This window comes from Cricetulus griseus, chromosome 2 (genome assembly GCF_003668045.3).
Source record: "Cricetulus griseus strain 17A/GY chromosome 2, alternate assembly CriGri-PICRH-1.0, whole genome shotgun sequence".
Classification (NCBI taxonomy): Eukaryota; Metazoa; Chordata; class Mammalia; order Rodentia; family Cricetidae; genus Cricetulus; species Cricetulus griseus.
Window position 1 is genome coordinate 297,841,246 of NC_048595.1, and position 27,725 is coordinate 297,868,970.

The 27,725-nt window shown below is 38.4% G+C and overlaps 1 protein-coding gene across 5 annotated transcripts in view; it reads left to right on the plus strand.

Moving 5' to 3' along the window:
• The window catches only part of Mctp1 (multiple C2 and transmembrane domain containing 1), a 551,176-nt gene that overhangs the window by 297,755 nt on the left and 225,696 nt on the right, over nt 1-27,725 (plus strand). For all 5 annotated transcript variants that reach the window (XM_035440464.1, XM_027401826.2, XM_027401829.2 and 2 more), the window contains exons 3-5: nt 9,809-9,951; nt 18,458-18,537; nt 26,584-26,695. In XM_035440464.1, coding sequence (XP_035296355.1) covers nt 9,809-9,951; nt 18,458-18,537; nt 26,584-26,695 — 335 coding nt within the window. The remainder of the gene's footprint in view (nt 1-9,808; nt 9,952-18,457; nt 18,538-26,583; nt 26,696-27,725) is intronic.

A 27,725-nucleotide genomic window follows, 5' to 3' on the forward strand; every position in this document is an offset into this window, starting at 1 on the left:
AGCCACATTGGATGCTGCATACCAACTGTGCAGGAGCAAATGCAGTCTTCCCCATCGATAATGGGTACTGAAGCATAGAATTCCTTAACTCCCTCCTCCAAGAGTTGATGTCTGTCTGGATGCCCTTATCTAATCCTTATCTGATTACCTCCTCTGGAGATATTCTGCACTAGGTAGATGTTCAGCAGTTAAACCACTTGCAATGTGAAGACCTGGGTTATAGTCCCTGGAACACACAGTACCACACACCTGTAATCCCAGCGGTCCAGATGTGAAAGAGAAAATGGAACAGGAGCATCCCAGGAAGCTTGTGGGCCAGCTATCTTGACATACACCAAACAATAAAGGGACCCTGTCTCAAGAAGAATACCAGACACCCAGAAGTTGTTCTCTGACCTGCACACATTTCCCTTAGCACATGCACACCCACATTCATACACATGAACACATGAACTTACCTACATAAGCACCATATACACACTATACCTACTAAACGTATACACATATACATATAGTTCACAGAATTGAGTCATACCATGATCCAGGTGGCTTGTTACTGAGCGACTGATGTGTGCAGCCTGCTGTATGGGAGAGCTCATGCTAAGCTGAGCTTTGGGGAGGCAGGAAAGCACATCAGAAGTTGTGATACACAGGTCCTGACTATTTTCGGCTCAGTGAAAAAGGAGTTTCCTATTTAATTATTGGTGTGTGTCTGATTGCTAGTCGGTTTTAAATGTTTTAATTTCATTTTGTCTTGTGTATATGAGAGTTATGCTTGCACATATGTATGTGCACTGCATGTACACATGATAGCTAGGGAAGCCAGAAGAGGATATTTCATCTCGTAACTGGAGTTACAGACGATTGTGAGCCACTACGTGGATGCTGGAAATTGAACTTAGATCTTCTGCAAGGCCAGCCAGTTCCCTTTAATGGCTAAGATATCTTTCCAGACCCTAGTTGTTTTGTTATTTGTCTTTAAAATTTATCCAATTATGTGTTTGTTTATTGGGGGCTTTCCCTCTTGTAAATTACCAACTTAAAAAACTTAGAATTTTTTTTCTGGAGTTCCTGTATTATTCTTATTGATTTTAAAACATTCTTATGACATCAAAAAATAATTCCTTACCTGCTTGAGGCATTGCAAATATTTCCAGTATAATATATTTTGGTTAAATTGCTACACTATCCTTAATCAGACAGATGAATTTAATTGCATACAAATCTCTCATACACAAATATCTACATCTTTGTCATCCACACACCACATTATTTCTCACTTTTAAGGTTTCTCAGGAGCATACCTGAGAAAATGAGTACATATATTTTCATAGTCCTTCAGATATGTGCTGCAGCACCTTCACCACTCTGGGTCCTCAGCAGATAATTAGGAGCCATTGTATCAATCATAACCATTTTAACTTTAATTCTTTTTGCAATGACTTCCCTAAAGAATATATTTTAAAATCATACCACATACTAGGCCATATTTATATTCATAAATATTTTTACTTTTGTGGTAAAACCAAACTGACAAAATGAAATGAAGTTTTATACTATATTTACTATATGTTGATACCAAAAACAAATGATTAAACCGGGTGGTGGTGGCACACGCCTTTAATCCCAGCCCTCGGGAGGCAGAGGCAGGCAGATCTCTGTGAGTTCAAGACCAGCCTGGTCTACAAGAGCAAGTTCCAGGACAGCCTCCAAAGCCACAGAGAAACCCTGTCTCAAAAAACAAAAACAAAAACAAAAAACAAAAAACAAAAACAAAAACAAAAACAAAAAAACCAAATGATTACATTTGGGGGTCAAATGCAGATTTTTAAATTAATTTTTATTTACAGTAAGAACAATCTTATTTACATACCAATACCAGTATCCTCTCCCTCCCATCCTCTTATTATCTCCACCAAATCCTGAATCCTATCCCCAATCCACTCTCCATGGAGGGTAAGGCCTCCGATGGGGAATCACCAAAGTCTGTCACATCTTTTGGGGCAGGACCTAGTCCCTCCACCATGTATCTAGACTGAGAGAGTGTCCCTCCATAGGGAATGTGCTCCCCAAGTCCGTTTGTACACTAGTGATAAATACTGGTTCCACTGTCAGAGGAGCCCCCAACTGACATGTGAGTTCAGGGAGTCCTGGTTCGGTCCTATGCTGGTTCCCCAGCTGTCAGTCTAGGGTTCATGAGCTCCCACTTGCTCAGGTCAGCTGTTTCTGTGGGTTTCTCCACCATGGTCTTGACCCCTTTGCTCATCACTCTTCCCTCTCTACAACTGGATTCCAGGAGTTCAGCTCAGAGCTTAGCTGTGAATCTGCTTCTGCCTCCATCAGCTACTGGGTGAAGGTTCTATGATGGCATTTAAGATAGTCATCAATCTCATTATAGGGAAAGGGCATTCAAGGTAGCCTCTCCACTGTTGTTTGGATTCTTAGTAGAGGTCATCCTTGTAGGTCCCTGGACATTTCCCTAGTGCCAGATTTCTCTTTAAACCTGTAATAATACCTATATTAAGGTATCTCTTTTCTTGCTCTCCTTCTCTATTCTTCCCCCAACTCAACCTTCCTGATCCCACATGTTCTCCTCCTCTCTTCCCTTCCTCTTTCCTCCCCTCCTTCTCCCTCCATGCTCCCAATTTCTTCAAGAGATCTTGTCCCTTCCCCCTTCTCCAGGGGATCATGTATGTCTCAATTAGGGTCCTCCTTGTTTCCTTGCTTCTCTGGCAGTGTGGATTACAGGCTGGTAATCCTTTGTTCTATGTCTAAAATCCATATATAAGTGAGTACATACCATGGTTTTCTTTCTGTGTCTGGGTTACCTCAATCATGATGATTTCTTCTAGTTCCATCCATTTGCCTGTGAATTTCAAGATTCCATTGGTTTTTGTTTTGTTTTTTTCTTCTGCTGAGTAGTACTCCACTGTATAAATGTACCAATTTTCTTTATCCATTCTTTAGGTGAGGGGCATCTAGGTTGCTTCCAGGTTCTGGATATTACAAACAATGCTGCTGTGAACATAGTTGAACAGATGTCCTTGATGTATGAATGTGCATCCTTTGGGTATATGCCTAAGAGTAAAATTGCTGGATCTTGAGGTAGACTGATTCCCATTTTCCTGAGAAAACACCATACTGATTTTCAATGTGGCTGTATGAGTTTGCACTCCCACCAGAAGTGGAGGAGTGTTCCCCTTTCTCCTCATCCTCTCCAGCATAAACTGTTATTGGTGTTTTTGATTTTAAGATGGTATCTCAGAGTTGCTTTGATTTGCATTTCCCTGATAGCTAGAGATGTTGAGAAATTTCTTAAGTGCCTTTTGAGATTCCACTATTGAGAATTCTCTATTTAGGTATGCATCCCATTTTTTATTTAAATTCTTTAATTACCATTCATATTTACATATCCATTCCCCCATTCCCTCTCCCTCTCATCCTCCCATGTTCCCCACCAATCCCCCCAACCCATCCCCCAACTCCTCCCCAGGTACAGTGAGGCCCTCCACCAGGGACCTTCAAAGTCTGTCATATTGTTTGGGGGATGATTCAGGCCCCCCTTGCTGTATCTGGGCTGCAACAGTATTCCTCCATAGGGAATGGGCTCCCAAAGTCCATTTGTGCTCTAGGGTTGAAGACTGGCTCCACTGTTAGAGGTCACATAGACTTCCCTGGCCTCCTAGCTGGCATCCACATTGAGAGGGCTTGGTTCGGTCCAATGCTGTTTCCGCAGCTTTATGTCTAAGGTCTCCATGCTCTTACTAGGTCAGGTCCACTGTTTCTGCAGGTCTCTCCAGCCTTGTCTTGGCTCATTTGCTCATCCCTCCTCCCTCTCCACAACTGAATTCCAGTAGTATGGTTCAGTGCTTAGCTGTGGGTGCCTGTTTCTGCTTCGAACAGCTCCTGGATGAAGGCTCTAGGAATGGTAACCAAGGTAGACACCAATCTCATTATAGGAGAAAGACATCATTGCATTTTCCCCACCACTGCTTGGATTCTTAGTTGGGGTCACCCCTGTGGATCCCCTAACATTTCCCCTGTTCCAGACCTCTCTCCATACCTGTACAGTCTCCCTCTATCAAGCCATCTCCTTTCTTTCCCTCCTCTATTCCTCCCCTGTCTCAGTCCTCTATTATTTGGTGTTTTTGTTACTGGCTTCTTGAGTTCTTTGTATATTTTGGAGATCAGCACTCTATTAGATGTGGGGTTGGTAAAGATCTTTTCCAATTCCCTGGGCTGCTGTTATGTCTTGCTTACTGTGTCCTTTACAAAAGCTTCTCAGTTTCAAGAGGGCCCATTTATTAATTGTCTATCTCAGTGTCTGTGCTACTGGTATTATTACAGGAATCTGTCTCCTGTGCCAATTTGTTTGACGAAACTTCCCACTTTCTCTTCTAAGAGGTACAGTGTGGCTGGATTTATGTTGTGGTCTTTGATTCATTTCGACTTAAGTTTTGTGCATGGTGATAGATATGAATCTATCTGCAATCTTCTACATGCCAGCATCTGGTTATGCCAGCACCATTTGTTGAAGATGCTTTCTTTTTTCCACTGTATAATTTTAGCTTCTTTGTCAAAAATCAGTGATCATAGGTGTGTGGATTAGTATCAGGGACTTCAATTCAATTCCATTGGTCTTCCTGTCTGTTTTTGTGCCAATACCAAGTTGTTTTCATTACTATAGCTTTACAGTAGAGCTTTTTAAGTCGGGGATGGTGATGTCTCCGAAAGTTCCTTTATTGTACTAGGTTGTTTTGGCTTCCATGGATTTTTTTGTTTTTCTATATAAAGTTGAATATTATTCTTTCAAGGTCTGTGAAGAATGTGCTAGGCTTTTGAAAGGGGTTGCATTGAATCTGCAGATTGCTTTTTGGCAAGATTGCCATTTTTACTATGTTGATCCTACCTATCCAAGAGCATGGGAAATCTTTCCATTTTCTGGTATCTTCTTTAATTTCTTTCTTTAAAGACTCAAAGTTCTTGGTATAGAGGTCTTTCACTTGTTTTTTTGTTTTGTTTTGTTTTGTTTTGTTTTTGTTTTTTCCCCCTTTTTTGTTAAAATTAGAAACAAGCTTAATTTACATGTCAATCCCAGGTCACTCACCCTGCCCTCCTCCCCTATACCCTACCAATCCCTATCCCTTTCCCTTTCTGCTCCCTAGGGAGGGTGAGGCCTTCCATGGGGGGATCTTCAAAGTCTGTCATATCATTTGGAGGAGGGCCTAGACCCTTCCTTGTGTGTCTAGGCTGGGAGAGTATCCATCTATGTGGATTAGGCTCCCTAATTCCTTTCATGCGCTAGGGATAAATACTGATCCACTACCAGAGACCACATAGATTAACCAGACCTCCAAACTAACATCCTCATTCAGGGGGTCTGGAAAAGTCCTATGCTGATTTCCCAGCTATCAGTCTGGGGTCCATGAGCAACCCCTTGTTCAGGTCAGCTGTTTCTGTGGGTTTCACCAGCATGGTCTTGATCCCTTTGGTCATCACTCCTCCCCCTCTGCAACTGGGTTCCAGGGTTCAACTCAGTGTTTAGATGTGGGTGTCTGCTGCTGCTTCCATCAGCTACTGGATGAAGGCTCTAGGATGGCATATAAGGTAGTAATCAATCTCATTATCGGAGAAGGGCTTTTAAGGTAGCCTCTTAACTATTGCTTAGATTGTTAGTTGGGGTCAACCTTGTAGATCTTTGGACATTTCCCTAGTGCCAGATTTCTCTTTAAACCTATAATGGCGCCTTCTATTATGGTATCTCTTTTCTTGTTCTCCTCTATTCTTCCCCTGACTCCATCTTCCTGCTCTCTCTTGCCCTCCTCTTACCTCCTCTTCTCCCCATCTCTTTCTTGTAACTCCCTGTCTCCTCTCCCCCATGCTCCCAATTAGCTCAGGAGATCTTGTCCCTTTCCCCTTCTCCAGGGGACCATGTATGTCTCTCTTAGGGTCCTCCTTGTTTCCTTACTCCCAGATATTTTATGTTGTTTGTGGCTATTATGAAAGATGATGTTTCTCTGATTTGTTTCTCACCCATTTATCATTTGTGTATAGGAGGGCTATTGATTTTTTTGAGTTAATCTTGTACACTGCCACTTTGCTGAAGGTGTTTATCAGCTGTAGGAGCTTCCTGGTCATTTTTTGGTCATTTATGTAAACTATCATATTATCAACAAATAGTGAAAATTTGACTTCTTTTTTACAATATGTATATTCTTGATCCCTGTTTGTTTCTTCTTGCTTAGGCAAGAACTTCAAGAACAATATTGAAGAGATATGGTGTCATGACCCAGCATGTCTCAGCCTTAATCCATGAGGTTTGGCCTGAGTTGGGGGTGTGTGGACCTGGAAGCTCTTAGCAACCCAGCAGCGATAAAGACCAGACATAGGCATCTTGTCATCTTTAGAGAGCTCTCAGTTCCATGTTGTAGAACTAGAGTCATTTCTTTATTAGCCATCTTTTCTGCTGTTTCTTAACCATCCTGCCAATACCACGAGGGAACCATTTCTCTCTTTGTTCTCCTCTCTCCTCTGGTCGCTAACTCCTGTCTTCCCTGTTCCTTTCACACACCTCACATCACCATCACCGCCCAGGTGAGGGCCTATTCAGATGCTTAGGCCCACAGAGATGCAAATAAGAGGCATATTGCCCTGAGGCCATGTTAAACAATAGTAGCCCTACTGGCAATTAACAATACAATAGTGGGCCAGAGCTTTCCGGTGCCTCTATTTGCTGAAACTGGAGGCTGGGCGCCAAAATATTTCATAACAGAATTATTTGGTCCCCCACAATATGGAAAGAGTGGACAGTCGTGTCTTGTTCCTGATTTTAGAGGCATTGTATTGAGTTTGTCTCCATTTAGTTTGATGCTGGCTGTTGGTTTGCTGTATATTGCCTTTATCATGTTTAGGTATGTCCCTGTTATCCCTCATCTCTCCAGGACCTTTATCATGAAGGGGTGTTGGATTCTGTCACAGGCTTTTTCAGCATCTAGTGAGATGATCATGTGGTTTTCCTTTTGCAGTTTGTTTATATGGTGGATTACATTGATGGATTTTCATATGTTGAACAATCCCTGAATCCCTTTGATGAAGCATACTTGATCATGGTGTATGATTTTTCTGATGTGTTTTTGGATTCAATTTTCTAGTATTTTATTGAGCATTTTTGCATCAGTGTTCATGAGGGAGATTATACTGTAGTTCTTTTTCTTAGTTGTGTCTTTGTGTGGCTTGGGTACCAAGGTAATTGTAGCCTCGTAGAAAGAGTTTGGAAATGAACCTCCTGTTTCAATTGTGTGGAACATTTTGAGGAGTATTGGTATAAGCTCTTCTTTGAATTTCTGGTAGAATTCTGCACTGAAAACATCTGGCCCTGGGCTGTTTTTGAGTTTTGATGACTGCTTCTATTTCACTAGGGTTTATAGGTATACTTAAATTGCTTATCTGTTCTTGATTTAATTTTGGTAAGTGATATCTACCAGAAAATTGTTCATTTCCTTTAAATTTTCCAATTTTGTGGAGGACGGGTTTTCAAAGTATGACCTGATGACACTCTGGATTTCCTTAGTGTCTGTTGTTCGGTCCTCATTTTCATTTCTGATTTTGTTAATTTGCATATTCTCACTGCCTTTTGGTTAGTTTGGATAATGGTTTGTCTATCTTGTTTATTTTCTCAAAGAACCAACTCTTTATTTCATTCATTCTTTGTAATGTTTTCTTAGTATCTACTTTATTGATTTCGGTCTTCAATTTGATTATTTCCTGGCATCTACTCCTCCGGGGTGAGTTTGCTTCTTTTTCTCCTAGAGCTTTCAGTTGTGCTGTTAAGTCTCTAGTATGACTATTCTTCAGTTTCTTTATATGGGTACTTAGTGCTATGAACTTTCCTCTTAGCACTGCTTTCAGAGTTTCCCATAAACTTGTGTATGTTTTGCTTTCATTTTCATTGAGTTCTAGGAAGTCTTTAATTTCTTTCTTTGAGCATTGTTCAATTTCATGAGTTTGTAGATATTCTGCAATTTGTGTTGTTGTTGATTTGTAACTTTAAACCATGGTAATCCAATAAGATACAGGGGATTATTCCAATGTTTTGTGTCTGTTGAAGTTTGCTTTGTCACTGAATTTGTGGTCAATTTTAGAGAATGTGGAGCTGAGAAGAAGGTATATTCTTTTGTGTTTGGATGGCATGTTCTATAGATTTCTGTTAAACCCAATTGGGTCATAGCTTCTGATAGTTCCTTTATTTCTTGTTAAGTTTCTATCTGGTGGTCCTGTCCAGTGGTGAGAATGGAGTGTTGAAGTCTCACTATAAGTGTGTGGGATTTTATGTCTGATTTGAGTTTTAGTAATGTTTCTTTAACAAATGTGGGTGCCTTTGTATTTCTTTATTGCCTCTATTTCAGTGTTCACATCTTGAACTGTTTGGATTGTTTTCTATACCTGCTTGTTTGTTTTCTTTTGGCTTTTTTCCTTGCTTTCTTTAAAAGATTTCTTGCATTTTTTGGTTTGTCTTTTCCTCCATTTTTTAAAGGATGTTCTCATTTTCCTCTTTAAGGACCTCTATCATCTTCATAAAGTTGTTTTTAAGGTCATTTTCTTCTGTCTCATCTTCAGAAATGATTTGATGAATCTATATGCAAACTGGGATCCACACATGAGAAAAAACATGGTTTTCATTTTTCTAAATCTGTCTTACTTCATTTAGTGTGATAATCTCCATTTGCTCCTATTTCCTGCAAACAGCATTAACTTTATTCTTTTCAAGGTTAAATGATAATTCATTACAGATATATATGTCATTATCTTTACATATCCTTCTGTTTATGGCCACTGATTCCATGCCTTGGATATTGTGAATATTGCTGTAGTAACCATGGATGTGAATGTGTCTCTGTGTGGTGTGTTTACTTAGAGTATGTACTCAGGAATCAAATAGCTGGGTCCTTTGGTGGTTCTGCTTCTAGGAATTTGGTTATTGGTTATTATTCATACTGGGGACTGAGCTAAGGGCTTTAAACAAGCCCATCAAGTGTTCCATATAGTTCTGTATACAGGGCTATATTCCCACCCTCTATTTTTATTTGTTTTTGTGGAACCTCCATGCTCAGGAAATAAACGAAGAGTTAACAACTCTGATGGTATGATGTTAAAATGCTCACATCAAAGGAACAATTAAGTGAATGAAGAGATGGCCTACAAATTGGAAGGAAAAATCATTGCTAGCTCAGCATCTAATGGGATTCATGTCCAGAATATGTAGAAGGAACTCAAAACCAAATACCACAAACAAACAAAAATCAACCCAACCAGTAAGGTGGGTTAATGAAATGGATAGAAAATTCTCCATAGCTCAACTGCAACTGGCAAGTAAATATATGATAAAAGTGTTCAGCATTCTTAGCCATTGCAGTTGGGGAAATGGAAATTCAAAACTACAGTGAGATCTCCTGCCTTACTGCAGTCAGCATGGCTATCATTAAGAAAACAAATGGCAACACATGCTAGTGAAGATTGAGGGAAAGGAGAGCCCTCAAGCACTGCTGGTAGAATATAAATTACCTCTTCCACTATGAAAGCAATTGTGTCTCTGAAAAGCCAGGATAAGTTTACAGAATTATGCTCAGAAGATAAATCGGTAACAATGGCGATGATGATTTGATGTTACTTCAATCCTTAGAGAAGAAAACCTTCTTTTCCTGTGTGATAGGTCTGAATTAATTTTATTCTTTCTGATGTTCCAATGAGTAGCTGTCATACTTTCTTAGAAAGGAATGGCTAATACGGACCATGTGTATCTCTTCAACAGGGACAAGTGATCCATATGTGAAGTTTAAGATCGGAAGAAAAGAAGTTTTTAGAAGTAAAATTATACATAAGAACCTGAATCCTGTGTGGGAGGAAAAGGCTTGCATTCTTGTTGAACATCTTAGAGAGCCACTGTATATCAAGGTGAGCCATTTCTTTGCTTTTCCATTAAGGAATCTAACTCAGAAATCTTTATTAATGGCTGCTTCTCGTGTCTCTGAGGGGGTTTTCACCAGACACTACTATTAACAGCTTTGCCCAAGACAATGTGACACAAATGGGATGAGATGGTGAGTTGCTGGAGGCACTGCATTTGGAGCAGTTCTGTTGGTGAACATTCAGGAGAACTATGAGATCCATCTTCTGCTTTGTGCTGTAAATGGATTTATTGTAGGCTGGGGGGCACATGGAAATATAATAAGTCTCCAGAGAATCTAGCCTGAAGGAAAGCTTCCACAGAAACCCGAATTTCTGTTTTGGTTGTTTTGTTTTTAATCGTGCTACTTAAACTTTTTGTGTGGGAGCTGCAGAGAGAGGAGACTGTGGATTTCTATTTTTCCTGCTGTGGGATAGATTTACACACTTCATAAATTCTTTTCAAAACTAGGGAAGTCATCTCACAAAAGTGTCACTTTCTGTGCTGTGTTACAGGCTCCTGTTCAACCAGATATTATGAATGTATACAAATCAGTTTGGACAAAACAATAGACCACATTGTGCTGATGTTGAATTAGTAGATCTAGTGCCTAATCTTAGTCTTCTCACAGTGGTGTGGTTCACATTTTAAGTTCAAGGTAGCAGGAGTCACTACTCTGGCAATTTACTTCTGGAAATGTGTATAGCAGATGCCACATGTTTGCTTTGACCAAAATCTAGTGCTGCTGGCACCTGTTAGCCCAAATGGTACACCACCTTCTCTGCCTGACAGCTCTGGCATCATTGGCTATGGTTGTATCTAAAGTCCTTGTTATAAGGAAGTTCCTGAGGCACCTATGTAGTAGACAATAAAGATAAATGCATAAGAACAAAAGGAGGCTTTGCTCCTTAGGAAAGTTAGGGCTCTGGGACTGAAGAGATGACTGAGTGATTAAAGCACTTGCTGTCCAAGCAAGATGACTTTAACTGGGGTCCTTGCACCCACATAAAAACAACCCAGAGGTGGTTGTATATAACTGTAACTAGTGCATGTAATTGGTGCATGTGGATGGAGACAGGCAGACCTCCAGAACTCTATAGCCAGTCAATCTAACCAAAACATCAAGCTTCAAGTGCAATAAAAAGAACATGTCTCAAACACAAGCATAGATACGTAGGGATGGACAGATGTAATACATGCATACATACAGTGCATGCACACATACATACATAGACACAATAGAGAACAATTGAATAAGACACCCTGATGTCAACCTTAGGTCTCTGCAGGTGCACATGTGGGCATGTACAGTACACTACACACACACACACACACACACACACACACACACACACACACACACGAGCACACATCCAATAGGATACCAAAATCAAATCAAATAAAAAATAACAGAAAAGAAAGAAACTTAATATCTGTGGTAGTACCAAAAGGCCTATGCCTTCCAAAGAATGAGATCTGGTAAGGACAGAATGAAGAATCCTTCTCTCCAGCTAAGGGGGCCATGTATAACCTACAATGAAGGCAATGGAATTGTCAGACCTTAGAAACATTCCTGGAATTTCTCTGCTTCATGTAAACAAACAATGATTTGAACTTGCTCCTAGTGAGCATGAGGGACAGCTCTGCATTGGGACTGAAAGCATTTGCCATGAGTCAAGTGAATTGTGTAACCTGTGGTGCAGACCAGTTTCCTTCCCATGCACACCATGTCTAAAGCAGTCAAGGAGAACTCTGAATACTACTCAAGATGCCTCACTGCAGAGTTCTGAAGACAAACCCACAGAAAAAGACCAAGAATCAAATTTAAAGCAGACCTAAATGTGCCAGGGCATTGTTCTTCACCAGACAAGCAATTACCACAGTCCAAAGGAGATGAAAAAGGCCCATAGCAAGACAGTGGGAATATGGGCATGGAGCCACTTGGGAGGCAGGAACAGGAGTATCACCACAAATATGAGGCCAGCCTAGTCTACAGAGAAAGCTTTAGGCTATCAAGGATGATTACAAAGTCCTGTCTCTAAAGAAAAAACAAACACATCTTAGCATTGGGGTGAATACTGTTCATGTTGTTTACAGGAAGAAGCCTTAGGGGGTTAAAGGGCTATAGTTATCAAGAAACTAGCAGAGAATGCACTGCAGAATAAAGAAAATTACTGTATAAACCCGTGTTCTTTATTATATAAACACCAAATAATTTGGGAGAGCTTTTTTCTTTTCCTCTATTTAAAGTTAGTGGATTAACTTATTTTAGGAGTATGTATATCTGTGTGCTTTACAGTCTTCAGAGACTCACTCATATTTTTCTGTAAGTCATTGAGTCTGTGGACATCTACTAAAGCTTCACTTTATGCCAACCAAGAAGAATTAAATGACGTTTTATTATAAGGGAATTATGGGGTTCATATGGGTGCTTATGTGTGGGTGCCATGTCCATGAGTGTGTGTGTATGACACATGTGGCAACCAGAGGTCATTGACTAGCACGCTGCTCAGTTGCTCTCCACTTTACCCTTTGTAACATGCTCTCTCACCTCTTGCTTAGTCTGTGAGGCTGGGCCACTGGTGAGCCTGGGACCCTCTGTCTCTACCTCCCCAGGCACATGTTTTCACACAGGCTCTAAGGATCAGAACTCAGGTCCAGGCTTACACTGCAAGTCTTTTACTGACAGAGCCATCCCCCAATGCCCCAGGATAGCCATTTAGATTTTTTTAAAAAATGAATATTTTACCTGGGACACTGAGAAAAAATAAACTATGCTGTTTTAAGATTTATCATTCCTGGTTCAAGGAAAGTGCTTTCTTCTACAAATGAAAAGTTCAAAGGTAATGGGGCTAAGAGATGACTTTGTTACTTCCAGACATTATTATATGGGTAAATGCTGATTATGCATGCTTGGGGCTGAACACAGGAAATGCTGACCAAACCCGCTTGGGGCTGGCACAGGTGCCGCTGACCATGCCTGCTTGGGCTTGGTCAGAGTGACATAGCAAGAGTTTAAATATCAGAGAGGCATGCACACAGCCCTCTTTTTTTCCCTCTCCCGCCTGGCTGAGTGGATGAGCAGGCATCCGGTGTAAACCTGGTCACTGGCTCCATTTTGTGAGACTTTCTTAATAAACTATCTGTGATCAATCTAGTTCTGACTCCACATTGCGTTCAGCATTACATTATAAAAGAGGCTTTTCTCTCATCTGATTTATAAAATGTCAAAAAATTTAAAGAAATTCTCAAGGAGCTCCTGTGTCCTGGATGTCTATTTGATACCTAATCCTTTCTCTACTTTTGCCATTGCAGGACACAAACCACCTTTTTCTCTAAATTGTCATTCCTGCCACAGGATCCCTAAGTCTCAGACAGTTGCTCTCTGAACATGTATGTGCCCTTCTCCCTCCCTCATGAATCTTCAGTGTAGAACCTCCCCTAGATTCCCAAGTCTTCATGTAGAGCCTCCAATTGATTCCCTCTATGTCCTGCTTATTATTTATTGTTAACATCACACCACCTAGAACTACTTGGGAAGCGGTAACTAGATCTGGAATTTCCCCCAATCAGATTGTTTAGTGGTGATGTCTGTGAGAAATTGTCTTGATCAGCAGTTGTTGTAAGAGGGCCCAACCCATTCTGCGTAGTATCAAGCCCAGCAGGTAGCTTCTGCTCAGAGGGGACAGTGAGGGGGTGACAGTGGAAAGGGGAGCCTAGGGTGTGTGCTCTCATTAATGTTACTTCAAATAAAAAGTGATAGAAAGGGAATTTATTTTTTAATTCCTTCTGCTGTAGACTTGGATTTGATTCTCAACATCAAAAGTTCTCTCACAACCATCGGTAACCCCAGCTTCAGGGCATCTGTTGCCCTTATCTGGTCTCTGCAGGACACAGGCACACAAGTGGTGCACAGAAATACATGCAGGAAAACCCCCCATTCATATAAAATAAAATAAAAATAAATGGTTTTCAAAAGAATACCCACATATATACCTGAGTGTGTGTATCATAAATCCATATACATATGTGTGTATATACATTGTAGTCCTGAAGATTGGCTAGTCCACTGCTAAGGTCACACATTACTTATAAAGAAACTGAGAAGGAGAAACAAAGGGTTGTATGTCAGTTTGCACTTTTGTCTCTTTAGCATTTCATTATACAGGATTGTTAGCCACAACTCTACTTGTACCACACAGAAAAAAATGCACAGTCATTTGTAAAGCAATAATCATTTATTTTTATTATGAAGTGAAAATATCCTTTTTTTTTTGCTTGGCCTTGGGAATACAAAGATCCAAATAAAACAATTGGTGTGAGTGACGCTGAGTTCCTATGTGGCTTCACGAACTTTATAGCATTGTATTGTCTCTGCACAGCACTGTGAGGTTGCCTTATTGAAACTCTAAGGTGACCTTTATCTTTTCTCTCATAGATGATTAATCTTGTTTAAAAGATTTCTCAGGAATGAACTGATTCTGCAGTAATGGCACTGTGAAATTATACTTTTGTGAGCTAGATGGTTAGAAAACATTAAGCCCACAGTCCTCCTGCCAATAGCTACAGGGAAAGCAAGTCCCATATGTATTGTGTAATCTGATTATAGTATCAGTGTGAATGTTACTAAAGAGAACATTAAAGTTATAGATAGAATTCTTGGCATCTCAAATAAGAAAAAGGTTTGTATAGAAAATCATGTAACATATAGTTTGCCATGGCATATACAAAATGAGGAAGAAGTTGCAGGAGCAGTTGTGTGTGTGACACACAGATGTGCCAGCATATCTTAGCACCCATTTCGGTTTCTCTGAATGAGTACCCAGAATTATAAGGGAAATAGACATAATTTCAAGGAGAAAATGTTTACATAATCGATACCTGCTTAGCCAAATAAGGACTGTGGGTTCCAGAAACCCACAATGTTATATTTTTCAGCATTCTTGAGATCAACTTTTAAAACATGTTATATACGAGTGGGATCATGTAATCATTGTCTTTCTGTGTTTGGCTTATTTCATTAAAACACATTATAGAACTCTTCTAAATGATAGAAATCCTTTAGTGCTTTAGGAAAATGAGTCTATTTGGGACTGCAGGACAGGTTCTATAGTAACACTTTAATAAAGTCAATAGTTCATTAAATAACTTGATTATAAGCTTAAGATTTTAAAGTTTTGTCAAGGTAAGAACCACATTTGCTACCCTATCTGGAGAGATTTCTCAATAGGTTACAAGGGCTTCTCTGAAAGATCATGTACTGGTGACCCTCAAACCTGAATGTATTGTTAAAGTTATTCACAAAATTTCAAAGTATTTTAATACCTAGTTCCACTCCTAAAGGATCTGAGGTAAAGTTTAAGTTTGTTATTTTTAGAACTCTCCCATAGATTATCTGATACAGTTTGTGTGGGGAAGCTACTGTTCTATGTATTTGAGTGGTAACAATTGAATATTTGGAAGGGAAATATATTTACTGATATAAGCCTTAGCACATCCAAACAGGATTTTCCCTACTTAGGAAGATGTTTGCTGTCTTAAATATTTTGTTTTACATGGTCCAAAATTACCTCAGAAATGTATGGACAAAGCTTCTATGTACAAAAAAGTCTTAACAAACTCCAACCTGACTTCACAGTAAATTCTCTAGAGGAGCTAGTTATGGAGGAAACATTTACCAACTCAACGTAGTAAAGTCTGTACATGAAAAACCTGTAGGAGCATTATGTTAAATGGAGAAAAACCGCAAAGGATTCACACTAAGATCAGAAACAAAATAAGGGTGCCTGGGCTCTCCACTCCTATTCAATGTTTCCAGTTTTAGCTAGAGCAGTAACAGATCTACAGAACATTTCACTCAAACATACACAAAAAATATACTTTCTTATCAGCATCTCACAGCACTTTCTCCAAAACTGACCACATATTGGGTCACAACAGATACAGGAAAATTGAAATAACCCCTGCATCCTATCAGACCACCATGAATTAAAACTAATTTCAACAACAGAAACCTTGTAAACGTATGGAAACTGAACATCCTTCTACTGGATGAAAAATGGGTCAAGACAAAAGAAATTAAAGAATTCAATGAAAATGAATGCACAACATATGCAAACTTATGGGACACAAGAAAGTGGTGCTATTGGAAAAGTTTGTATCACTAAGTGCCTACATAAAATAATTGGAGGAATCTCATACTAGCAGCTTAACAGCACACCTGGAGTCTCTAGAACAAAAAGAAGTAAGCAGATCCAAGATAAGTAGATGACAGGAAATAACTAAACTCAAATCAATAAAATGGAAACAAAGAGAACAATACAAAGACTCAATAAGACAAAGAATGGGTTCTTGGAAAAAAATCAACGAAATAGATAAACCCTTATCCAAACAAACTAAAAGGCAAAGAGAGCATACTCAGATTAGTAAAGTCAGAAATGAAAAGGGGGGCATAAAACAGACACTGAGGAAATCCAAAGAATCTTTAGATCATATTTTAAAAACCTGTACTCCACAAAATTGGAAAATCTAAAAGAAATGGATAATTTTCTCCATAGATACTTACATTGTTCAACATCTCACCATTACAGAAACTTCAAGAAATTAAACATTTGATTTCACTGCTGCATACATTGCAAGTGCCTAGAACAGAACCTGGTCCACTGAAAGAATTTACTTGGCATTTTCCAAGTAAATAAATGAAGATAGAAATCATTGGAACTTTCAAGACTAATCTCCCTTGTATCCCTAATTGCCCGTGGATATTTAGTCACTTGAACTCACAAGTTCACACTGACATTAAAGGAAGTGAGTTGAAATGTGCTTTCACTGATACACACTCCAAATAATTTTTCTTGGTTAATTGAGTTGAGATTTATATAAATTTATCATTCATTGTAAAGTTTTTATTGTTTTAAAATCATCTTAAGATTATTAAAAAAAAAACATCATCAAGACAGTTTCTAGCCCAATGATACCTAGTGTTCCCAACTCACAGAATGGAGGTGCCTTGACAGATAGGGTTATGTGAAATAATTTATGTTTGAATTTCCAATGTTTCCCTCAGGGTGGGGTACCCAAGTTATATATGTTGAATTTAAACATGCTCTAATTTTGAATATTGCTTTTTCCTAGCCCTCAAATTTGATGTTAAATAAATGTTTTCAAATTCTTTACCTGAAAAATGCAAGCAATATCTTAATAATTGGGCTATGAAATTTGCTTAAAATTCAAAATCAATGCATTTAGATCAGGACCTAAGTTATAGTAATTTCTGAGTAAACGTTAATTATTCTTATTAATGCTTAGTGGACATGCTTTTTCTGTTTTATTCTTTCTCCTCTGCTCTATATTCTGAAGATCCACACAGAACAATTCTCCCTCTGACAAATAATAGATCTCTCTCTCTAACCTTCTTCCATTTCGCAACTTTGACTTAATATCATTGGCTTCTTGCTGATCCATAGACACTTAACTTCTCTTGTTTATTCTGACCAGAGCATCTTCCCTGCATTGGTGTGACATTTATCCTTTCTTCCAATCAGTTCTATACACAAAACGTCTCATAGAGACTGTTCTGGTCTCCTTGTGTACAGTAGCCCCATGTGTACCTTTAGCTTCTGTTACTGCCCATTGTGCTCATCTTTGAACTGTATATATCTATGTATTTATTGACTATCTTAGCACTTAAATATGTAACTTTGAATAGTGTGGGCAGAGGAAGAAACATTTTAATGTTTAATTAAAAATTTTACCAAAGACTGGGCATGGTGGCATATGCCTTTAGTCCTAGGGCTTGAGAGGCAGAGGCAGGTGGATCTCTGTGAGTTCCAGGCTATCGTGGACTACAAAGACATTTTCAGAACAGCCAGGGTAGTTACACAGAGAAACCCCTTCTCAAAAAACAAAACAAAACAAAACAAACAAACAAAAGAATTATCTCCAATAATTGTTTGCAAACATAAAAAGTTAATTTGATATTGCCTTATTTTAACTTTACAAAGTTTTTAGCCATAATATCTGTATTCTCACTTATTTGTATGTCAAGATTAAATTATTCTATAATATCAAAGAATTTATCTTTAATGACCTTAAAACATATGAATATTAAAATAGAATCACCCATAGCCCAATACACAGATGTATTTGTTGAGTCTCAAACTAAATCACTTTGGTTCTAGGATTAATGATATTTCTGTTATGATAATAAAAAGTATTCTAAGCTATGATTCCCATACTTTTAAATATTTATTATACTTCATTTGATTTTGATACACCTTCTGTGAAATTTCTATTGCTAATACAAATAGAATGATATAATAAATATTAAATGAAAATGTAATTTACTTGAATATTTTATGAAATTCTAACATTCCAAAGAATAAAAATTCAAAAAGACATATCAGAAGATTACATTGCTTTGGTGAGGAGATAGCCAGATTTTATAAACAGCATGTTTCACTTAAAATTTTTTCTGAGATTATTTTGAAATGTTTTGTCTCTTTGACCTCGTAGGTATTTGACTATGATTTTGGACTGCAAGATGACTTTATGGGCTCAGCCTTTCTCGATCTCACACAATTGGAGTTAAACAGGTAATTCAACAGTTGTAACATTGCTATGCCCCATTACAGAGTTGGTCTGTGATATCAGAAACCCCACTCAGTACATATTCCTGTTGATGTCCTTTTGTCACCAGTCAGGCGAATTCCAACTCATCACCCATTCTTACTTACCCATGGGCTCTCAACATCTTCCCTGACTTCCTCATTCAATAGCAACTATTTTCTTAAAAATATTATTGGCAAGCCGGGCATTGGTGGCACATGCCTTTAATCCCAGCACTCGGGAGGCAGAGGCAGACAGATCTCTGAGTTTGAAGCCAGCCTGGTCTCCAGAGCGAGTGCCAGGATAGGCTCCAAAGCTACACAGAAAAACCCTGTCTCGAAAAACAAACAAACAAAAAATATTATTGGCTACCTTCCCTGTCCCCTAGCACTATGCTAGGAGAGACAGGATACATTCTTTAATCTCACATGGTTTAGTTGGGATTTGGCATAAAGACTGTAATTAGTACCTCACAAGCAAGTTGTTACATACTTTGCCTCAAAATCAGCAAATCTCCCATCACTTAAATATAGAACTGACTTTTGCATCACAGTTTACCATCACCAGATCTCCAGATATAGGGTACCAAGTAGTAGAGTTAGGTTGGTTATATTTGTTTAGTTTCATTGTCATTTGTAACATTACTCAATCCCTGACAATAGGCATGGAGTTTTCAAAATACATTTTGTCATAGGAACTAAGAACTGACTAAAAAGTAGAAGAAAAAAATAGGCTTCAAAATGAAATCTTTGATAGTTGCAAATGGAATTTCTTTCTTGAATGATCACATTACATCAGGTGACAGGGGAGACAGGAAAGTAGTGTCATAGGCTAGACTCCTATTTCCTTTTTGTATGAATACAGATGAATAGAGGAATGTACATGGTAGAACCTCTATGCATGCTGTAGTAAGCTAACTTTGAGCATAGAATCAGCTTTAGTGGTCTTCCAGTTTATTGATTCACTGATTGCTTTTGCATCAGGGGCAAACAAAAGGGCAGCCTTTGCTGTCTTCCTACATTGGCTGGACCTGAGGATAGAACTTAGGTGACTGCTGGTTCTCTCCCTTTAGAGGACATGTTCTGAGTTGTGGTGTCTGTGCTCTGTTATCATGAGCACTGATGCAAACTGAAATGGACTCTGATGGTCTCTTCAAAGGCTACAATTACATTTTCTGTAAACTACTACATTAACTATATGCAAATTATAAGACTTAAAGCATAAATTTCTCTTGTTCCTTATTAAAAATAAATCATTGGTGAAAATAATTTTAAATGAAGAATTATAGAATTAAAGAACCTTAAAGAGATTATAAGCAAACATTTCAGGTATACTTAGGTATGTTGCTTATTTTGTGTAATTCATTATCCACTACCACCCTAAGGACACGTACATATCGGATGATCACTTAGTGACCTCATAAGCTTTAGAATGCTGTTTCAGCGTGTATACAATTCAAGGATGTCAAAAATGGATATTAATGACAGCCATGTAAATGTGTGCTGCTATAGATAATATTGGGGTATCTCCTTAAAAGAAAATAATAATCTAGTTTCATTCTTCCACATGTAGCTATCCAGCTTAACCAGCCAAACAAAAAACACAGTATAGAGGGGAAGGAGATGAGAAAACCCAACAGATGAGAAACTTAGAACTTAAACACATGGTTAATTTGGTATGTCACAGTTATTTTCCATCAGCTCTTTGAGTGTTTATTGGTTAATAACTTGATAGCAATTAATGAATTAGAATAATCTATTCCTTATTAATGTGGGCTTTTTTCTCTTTTAAAATAATTTTTTAAATTTCATTTTACATTCCAATCACAGTTCTCCCTATAACCCTTCCTCCCACTCCCCTCAGCAACCCCACAATTCCTCCACCTCTCCCAAAAGGTAAGATCTCCCATGGGAGTCAATTAAGTCTGGGGCAGGACCAATCCCCTCCATGATGCATTAAGGCTGAGCATGGCATCCCACCATAGGGAATGAGCTCCAAAAAGCCAGTTCATGCACCAGGGATAGATAGGTCTACTGCCAGGGGCTCCTCAGATAGTCTAAACTTCATAATTGTCTCACACATACTGAAGGCCTAGTTGGGTCCCATGGAGGCTTCACAGCTGTTGGTCTAGAGTTATTAACTTGGATCTTAATGTTTATTTTACTGTAGATATTTTCCTTTTGGGGGGAATTATTCAAACTAAATGACATAAATATTTTATTTTGGTTTTGCAAAACAGGGTTTCTCTGTAGCAGCCCTGGCTGTCCTGGAACTCACTTTGTAGACCAGGTTTGTCTTCAACTCACAGAGAACCTCTTGCATCTGCCTCCTGAGTTCTTGGATTAAAAGCATGTACCACCATGCCTGGCTTGACCTAAATATTTTTAAAATGAAAGAAAATAATAAGAATCTCATAAAGCAACTGTAGATGTTCCCAAATCTCTTTAAAGTGATTCTAAAAATATGACTTTTTAAGTTTTTGATATTTGTAATTTAATTAAATGTTTCTTCCTTCCTTCTCCTCCCTCTAAGCCCCCTTATATACCTCTTCCTTCTTCCCTTCAAATTCATGGCTTCTATTTCACTAATTTCTGCACATATACGTATTACTATGTACATATGCATGCTCAATATGTTCAGTCCATACAATAGTACTTGTATGTATGTTTACAGTGCTGACTATTTGTCACTGGACAACTAGTCAGTGTGCTCTTTCCTGTTTCCAGATTTTCTTCATTGTTTATACAGTTTTTTGTGTAGGTTTGAGGCCTTGTGGGTTATTTCTCTTTCCAGTTTGGCATGTTCACAATTGTCATCCTTGTTAAGATCATGGGTAATCATGTTGACAGGAATTTATGGGTATAGCTTCTGATGTTGCTAGGAGACTCGATCTCACAACCAATTCTCCAATCTTCAGGATGTTAAAATTTTCCATTTCTCTGTCACAATGTTTCCTGAGCCTTAGGTATAGGAGTGTTTTGTACATGTATCCACTGGGACTGGACTTTAGAACTCTGCATTTTTATTGATTGTGACTTTTCACAATGGCCCCCATCTATTGAAAAGAAAAGTTTTCTTAATGAGCGTGAAGACTACAATTGTCTGTGGGTATAAGAGTAAGTGTTTATAGGTTATTAGGAATTATGCTGCTTTAGTAAATTAGGGGTTGTAGATTTTCTCCAATAACAGTGACTCATTAGCACTGAGGAGTTAGCTGGGTTTTCAGTTCCAGGCATAATCTTCCTTTTCTTTAATGATTCTTTTTTTATTTAATTTTTTTACTTTTATTTTTTTAAAATTCAAAACAAGCTTCTTTTACATGTCAATCCCAGTTCCCTCTCCTTCTCCTCCTACCCTGTCCCCCACAACCCCCCTATCCCATCCCCTTTCTGCTCCTCGGGGAGAGTGAGGCCTTCCATGGGGTAGGAGATCAAGACCAGGATGGAGAAACCCACCAAAACAGCTGACCTGAACAAGAGGTTATTCATGGACCCCAGACTGAAAGCTGAGAAACCAGCATAGGACTGTTCCAGACTCTCCTGAATGAGGATGTCAGTTTGGAGGTCTGGTTAATCTATGTGGTCACTGGTAGTGGATCAGTATTTATCCCTAGTACACAAATGGACGTTGGGATCCCAATCCATATAGAGGGATACTCTCTCAGCCTAGACACACAGGGGAGGGTCTAGGCCCTCCTCCAAATGATATGACAGACTTTGAAGATCCCCCATGGAATGAGTCTTAATTCCAATTAAAGAGGTGTTGGTTAGTGCCAAGCAATGTGTGCTACTCCAGCAACCTTGGGGTTATTATGTTATGATAGTTGTTGATGGGTTTATCGGTATATCTAGGTAGGACTGTTGGTTCTCTCCCTTCTTGGGAATCTTGCACCATTCCTTCTAGTACTATGAAAGCTAGTTCTCAGACAGAGGCTGTCAGATCAGTTCCATCTCAGAGGTCTCTGGGCCCTGTGTCTGAAGTGCTTGGTGTCTTCAGCAATAAGGGCTTAGCCTTCCACCTCTTGGAGGAAAACAAGAGCAACAGCAATAGGTTATGTGTTTGGGTAGTCTCTTGTGCAGACCTGGGCAACCACTCAAAAGAGGGCTTCTGATATCTGGTGTTGTGGTTTTGTGGTTTCTTAGCCCAGGTGAGAAAAGTTCATTAAATCTGTACATGTATATCTATACATGAAATTATATGTATTATACCTACCATTTTTCTATATTTACTTTCCTACCCCTTCCCTAAAGAGTCCCCACTTTCCCCATTTCCCTATCAGAATATTTGTATCATGCTATTCCCTTTACCCTCCTCCCACCTTCTTCTGTATTTACCTCACTCCTTCATCCCTAAAAAGATTCTCCCTTTCCCATTTTCCTGATCAGATCAATTGTACTCTTCTTTTTCCTTCCCTATTGATCCCCAGCCTCCCACCTATTCTAGCAATGATTCTATTTTACTGTCATAGTGCCTGTAGTTACTGCAGGCTATGTACTCACATTAGACGATGTGGAGCTAGGAGCCTTCAATACAAAAGAACATGCAGTATTTTTCTCTGGGTGTGGGTTGCCTCACTCAATGTGATTTTTCTACTTTTCCCCATTTACCTGCAAAATTCATAATTTCATTTTTCTTTACAGCTGAATGGCATTCAATAGCACATTTGTACTGCATTTTCATTATCCATTTGTTGGTTGTAGGGCATCTGGGTTGTTTCCATTTCCTATCCGTAGTGAATAAAGCAACAATGATCATGGTGGAGCAAGAATCTTCAGAGTAGAATGTCAAGTGAGCATATGCCAAGGAGTGGTATAGCTGGGTCATATGGTAGATTTATTTCTTAACTTTTTAAGAACTTTCCCCAGCGATCTTCATAGTGGCTACACTAGTTAGTAATCTCATCAACAATTAAAAGGACTCCCCTTTCCCCACATCCCTTTAGCATGTGTTGTTGGTTGTTCCATTGATTTTTGCCATTCTGAATGGAATAAAATGAAATTTCAAATTTGTTTTTATGTTCATTTCCCTTATTGCTGGGACTGGTGAACATGTGGGGTAGATATCTCTTAGTCATTTCTTCTTTTGAAAACTCTATTCAGGTCCCAGACCCATTTTTCTAATGCACCATTTTTTGACTGTTTGCTTTTGAGTTCTTTGTATATGCTGAATATTAGTCTTCTATCAGATGTATAGCTGGCAAAGACTCTCCTAATCTGTGGGCTTCCTCTTCACTAGACTGATATTTTTAACTGTGAAGAAATTTCTAGTTTAATGAGTTCCATTTATCAATGGTTGTCCCTAATTCTTGCCACATGGAGTCTTATTTACAAAGTCTTTTCCTACACCTGTATCATGTAGGGTCCTGTGCATGCTTTCTTCTAGCAGTTTCAGTGTTTCAGGCTTCATGTTTAAGTCTTTGATGAATTTGGATTTAGTCGTTGTGGAAGGTGATAGATACAGATCTAATTTCATTCTTCTGAATGTGGACATCCAATTTTCTCAACAACATTTCTTGAAGATGCTTTTTCTCCATTGTATGATTTTGGTGTCTTTATCAAATATTAAGTGGCTGAAGTTATATGTGCTCATGTTTAGCTCTTCAATTTTGTTCCATTGGTCTACATGCTTGTCTGGGTAGCAGTACCATATTGTACTTATTATTATCACTGTGTAATATATCTTAAGATCTGGAATTGTGGTCACTCCAGCATTAATGAAAAATTTTGATTTATTTTATAAGTATTCACTATATGAAAAGGAATCTAATCAAATTTCAACCACAAATATGTATATAATGCATCAATACACTACAATACCAAATACACTTTTGTTTAGAAAGACAAGTTGATATTGGGATACAGCTTAGATCGCAAAATGTTTGTACAAGGGTAAGACATGAGTTTTGATCTCTAGAATCCATGAAACAAGTTGTGCACAGTGATACACAACTATAATGCCAGTACTGAAGAGCTAGAAACAGGTAGATTCCTGGAGCCCATGGGCCAGCCAGCCTAAACAAGTAGGTGAAAGGCCTCATTGGTGGTCCAATTAGAGACCTTGGCTCAAAAGTTTAAGTTGGCAGTGATTGAAGAAGATGCCTGTCATCAACACCTAGCGTCTACTACACTCACAATTGTATTCCAGCACCATCACTACCCTGCTGACACACATGCACACAATCACTCATACATATACATATATACATGAATAATTAATAAAGACCACTTGTTGCTATCAAATTGTAATGATTACTTATAGCTAAATTAATGTTGAAAACAATTTGCAGACAGATTGCATATGATTTGATTAAACCTATGATATGACAAAATAGTTCACATTTCCACATATGATAATACCTTAACTTAATGTATTAAATATCATGTGACAAAGTACCTGGTACCATGATACTCACATTAAAAATTGTCTATGTTCTATAATCCTGGATGTGTGAGAAAGTCATTTGGCAGGGCACTTTAGAAGCATAGAGACATCTAATCCACTCCTCCACCCAGTTCTAATCCCCACCACTCATCCACAGATTATTCAGAGGTGAACTTCAAGACACACACACACACACACACACACACACACACACACACACAATCAATCACACACAATCAATCACACAAAACAGAAAAATAATGAAAACTGATAGATAAGACTGAAATTTTTCACTTGGGCCGTATTTAACCTAAATGTCTATTCACCATATCAGAACTAAACTACTAAAATTGAAGTTTTGTGGACACAGGAATTCCCTTGGTTTTGATCTCTGGTTTTTACTAAAACCCAGAGCACCACGAGATACTTACTATGTACTCAGTGCTCTCTTTGTGAGCACAACAAAAAATTGGATGAACAAGAAAACAAGAAAAGATGTTTTATTGCCAAGCATCCTATGATTCTTTTGTTTAGTGTTCCATGTTCTACAGAAACTGGTTTGTGGTGGCTCATGAGCCCTGTCTGTTCAGTATTAATTGCAATAGGCAAGTAAGATGTTATCTATGCATTCTCAATTAAATGTCTACTTTCTTTACTTCTTTTTTTGTGGTTTCTCTGTATTGCTTTGAAGGTTGTCCTGGAACTCACTCTGTAGACCAGGCTGGCCTCAAACTCACAGAGATCGGCCTACCTCTGCCTCTCCAGTTCTGGGATTAAAGGGTGAGCCACCAATGTCTAGCTTAATTTCTTTACTTCTTAAAAGTGACTTGTGTATACTAAATTATTCATCCTCTCTTCCTCAGAAATACTTATCCAAATCAAAATATAAATTCTTCATTGTCCAACTCTAAGTAATATTTCTGTTATTGTTTTGGGCACAGGTTCACAAGTCCCAAACCAAAAGCATTATTTTAAATATCTGCTGTTCTTTTTCTTTGTTTTTGTTTTTTGTTTTTCGAGAAAGGGTTTCTCTGGGTAGCTTTGGAGCCTATCCTGTCACTTGCTCTGTAGACCAGGCTGGCCTTGAACTCACAGAGATCCACCTGCCTTTGCCTCCCCAGTGCTGGGATTAAAGGCATGCACCACCAACAACCAGCACTGCTTTTCTTTCAAATAATTATATGTTCCCTTAAAATATATGCATAAAATACGTGAAGCAAGTTATATTTTATATACTTCCTCTTCACGTTTGTTTATTTTAAATAATTACCTGTTTAAATAAAAAGGCACATAACTAAGAGTGGTAGAGATAAATGACTTTCAGTTGCTGGGCTTCAAGTACAAAAAAGAGCTGGACTTCTCCTTGTGAGCTCACAGGTCATATAAAGGGGATTCATAGATCTTTGAATAGTTTTGTTTCTTTCAGCAACCCTGTGGAACCTCAGAAAGTGAAGAAATTTGCCCAATGAATTCAAGCACCTCCACAGACATGAAGCTTACTAGATGATTTAATACAACACTATTTTGAAAACAAAAACTGTACTAAGAAATCAAAAGAGTAAAAACTTTCTTGAACAGTGATTTATTGATTAAAATAATTTGGGGATTATTCATTCAATGACTATTTCTAATCTAAATATTATATATCACAGGTCCACGGATGTATCCTTAACTCTGAAAGATCCCCATTACCCTGACCATGACCTTGGAATCATTTTGCTGTCAGTCATCCTTACCCCTAAGGAAGGAGAACCCAGGGATGTGGTAAGTCTTCCAGAGCTCTTCTTGCTCACACTTGCTCATATGCAGAGAACCTTCTCAGGAGATAGAGGGATAACGGCAGATGCACATGAAACTCTAGCCCACTCTTGGTTGCTGTGAGTACCTGGGTAGAACTAGAACTCATCCATGCTCATTTTGTCTTTTCAACTGAATTTTCCTGTCTCATACTCCAGATCAGAACCTCTTGTTGTAAATAAGAAGATTTACATCCCTTATAATTTTATTAATCATTTTCAGACATGTTTTATTGTAGGCATTCTTTCAGGGAATACATTGATTAGTGAATTGAATATTTGGAATTCCCATGGAGATGCCCACGACTCTACTATTTTTGACTATATTGCCAAAATGTGTCATGACAAGGAAACTAAGGTGAAATTATAACAGAGTTTCTGCTTTCTGGTGATTGTTTACTGAATAAATGTGTATTCTTCATGTTTTTGATGGGCTTCCATGATACTTCTCACATCTCAGTACTATTTGTACTTCCTTGCACACCATGCTGCTATGAGAAATGAAGCTGCAGAGGAAGCTGTGACTTCCACACTATTGGAGTAACCTGAGAAGTGTCTGGTGTGATCCATATCAGTGCGCTTGCCAGTGTACCTCTGTGATTCACTTCTGTGTGCTTGCTGGTGTAGTTCTGCCACAATTTGCCATAGATGTATAATTGTTGGGGGCTCCCCAAAAAGCTCTTTCAGTAATGCCTATATTCCTGTTTAAAAAAATAATGTGCCATTCAAGTTGGTATATGTTATTTATTAAATATATGGCTAACATTTTAATCAAGACCATGGCTAAGAATAGTGCATCCCAACTTCAAAAATTTAAGGTTTTTTTTTTAAACTCACCAAAGAAAATTCACCCCTTTAAGAAGAATTTCTTTCTATTCATAAAAATTAATCGATTGGCAAACAAGGTCATGTACATTATTCTAAAACTTTATTTACTAGGGAAAACCTACTTTTTCAAATATTAACAAGTCTTACTACATGGCACCTGCTGTGAGAAG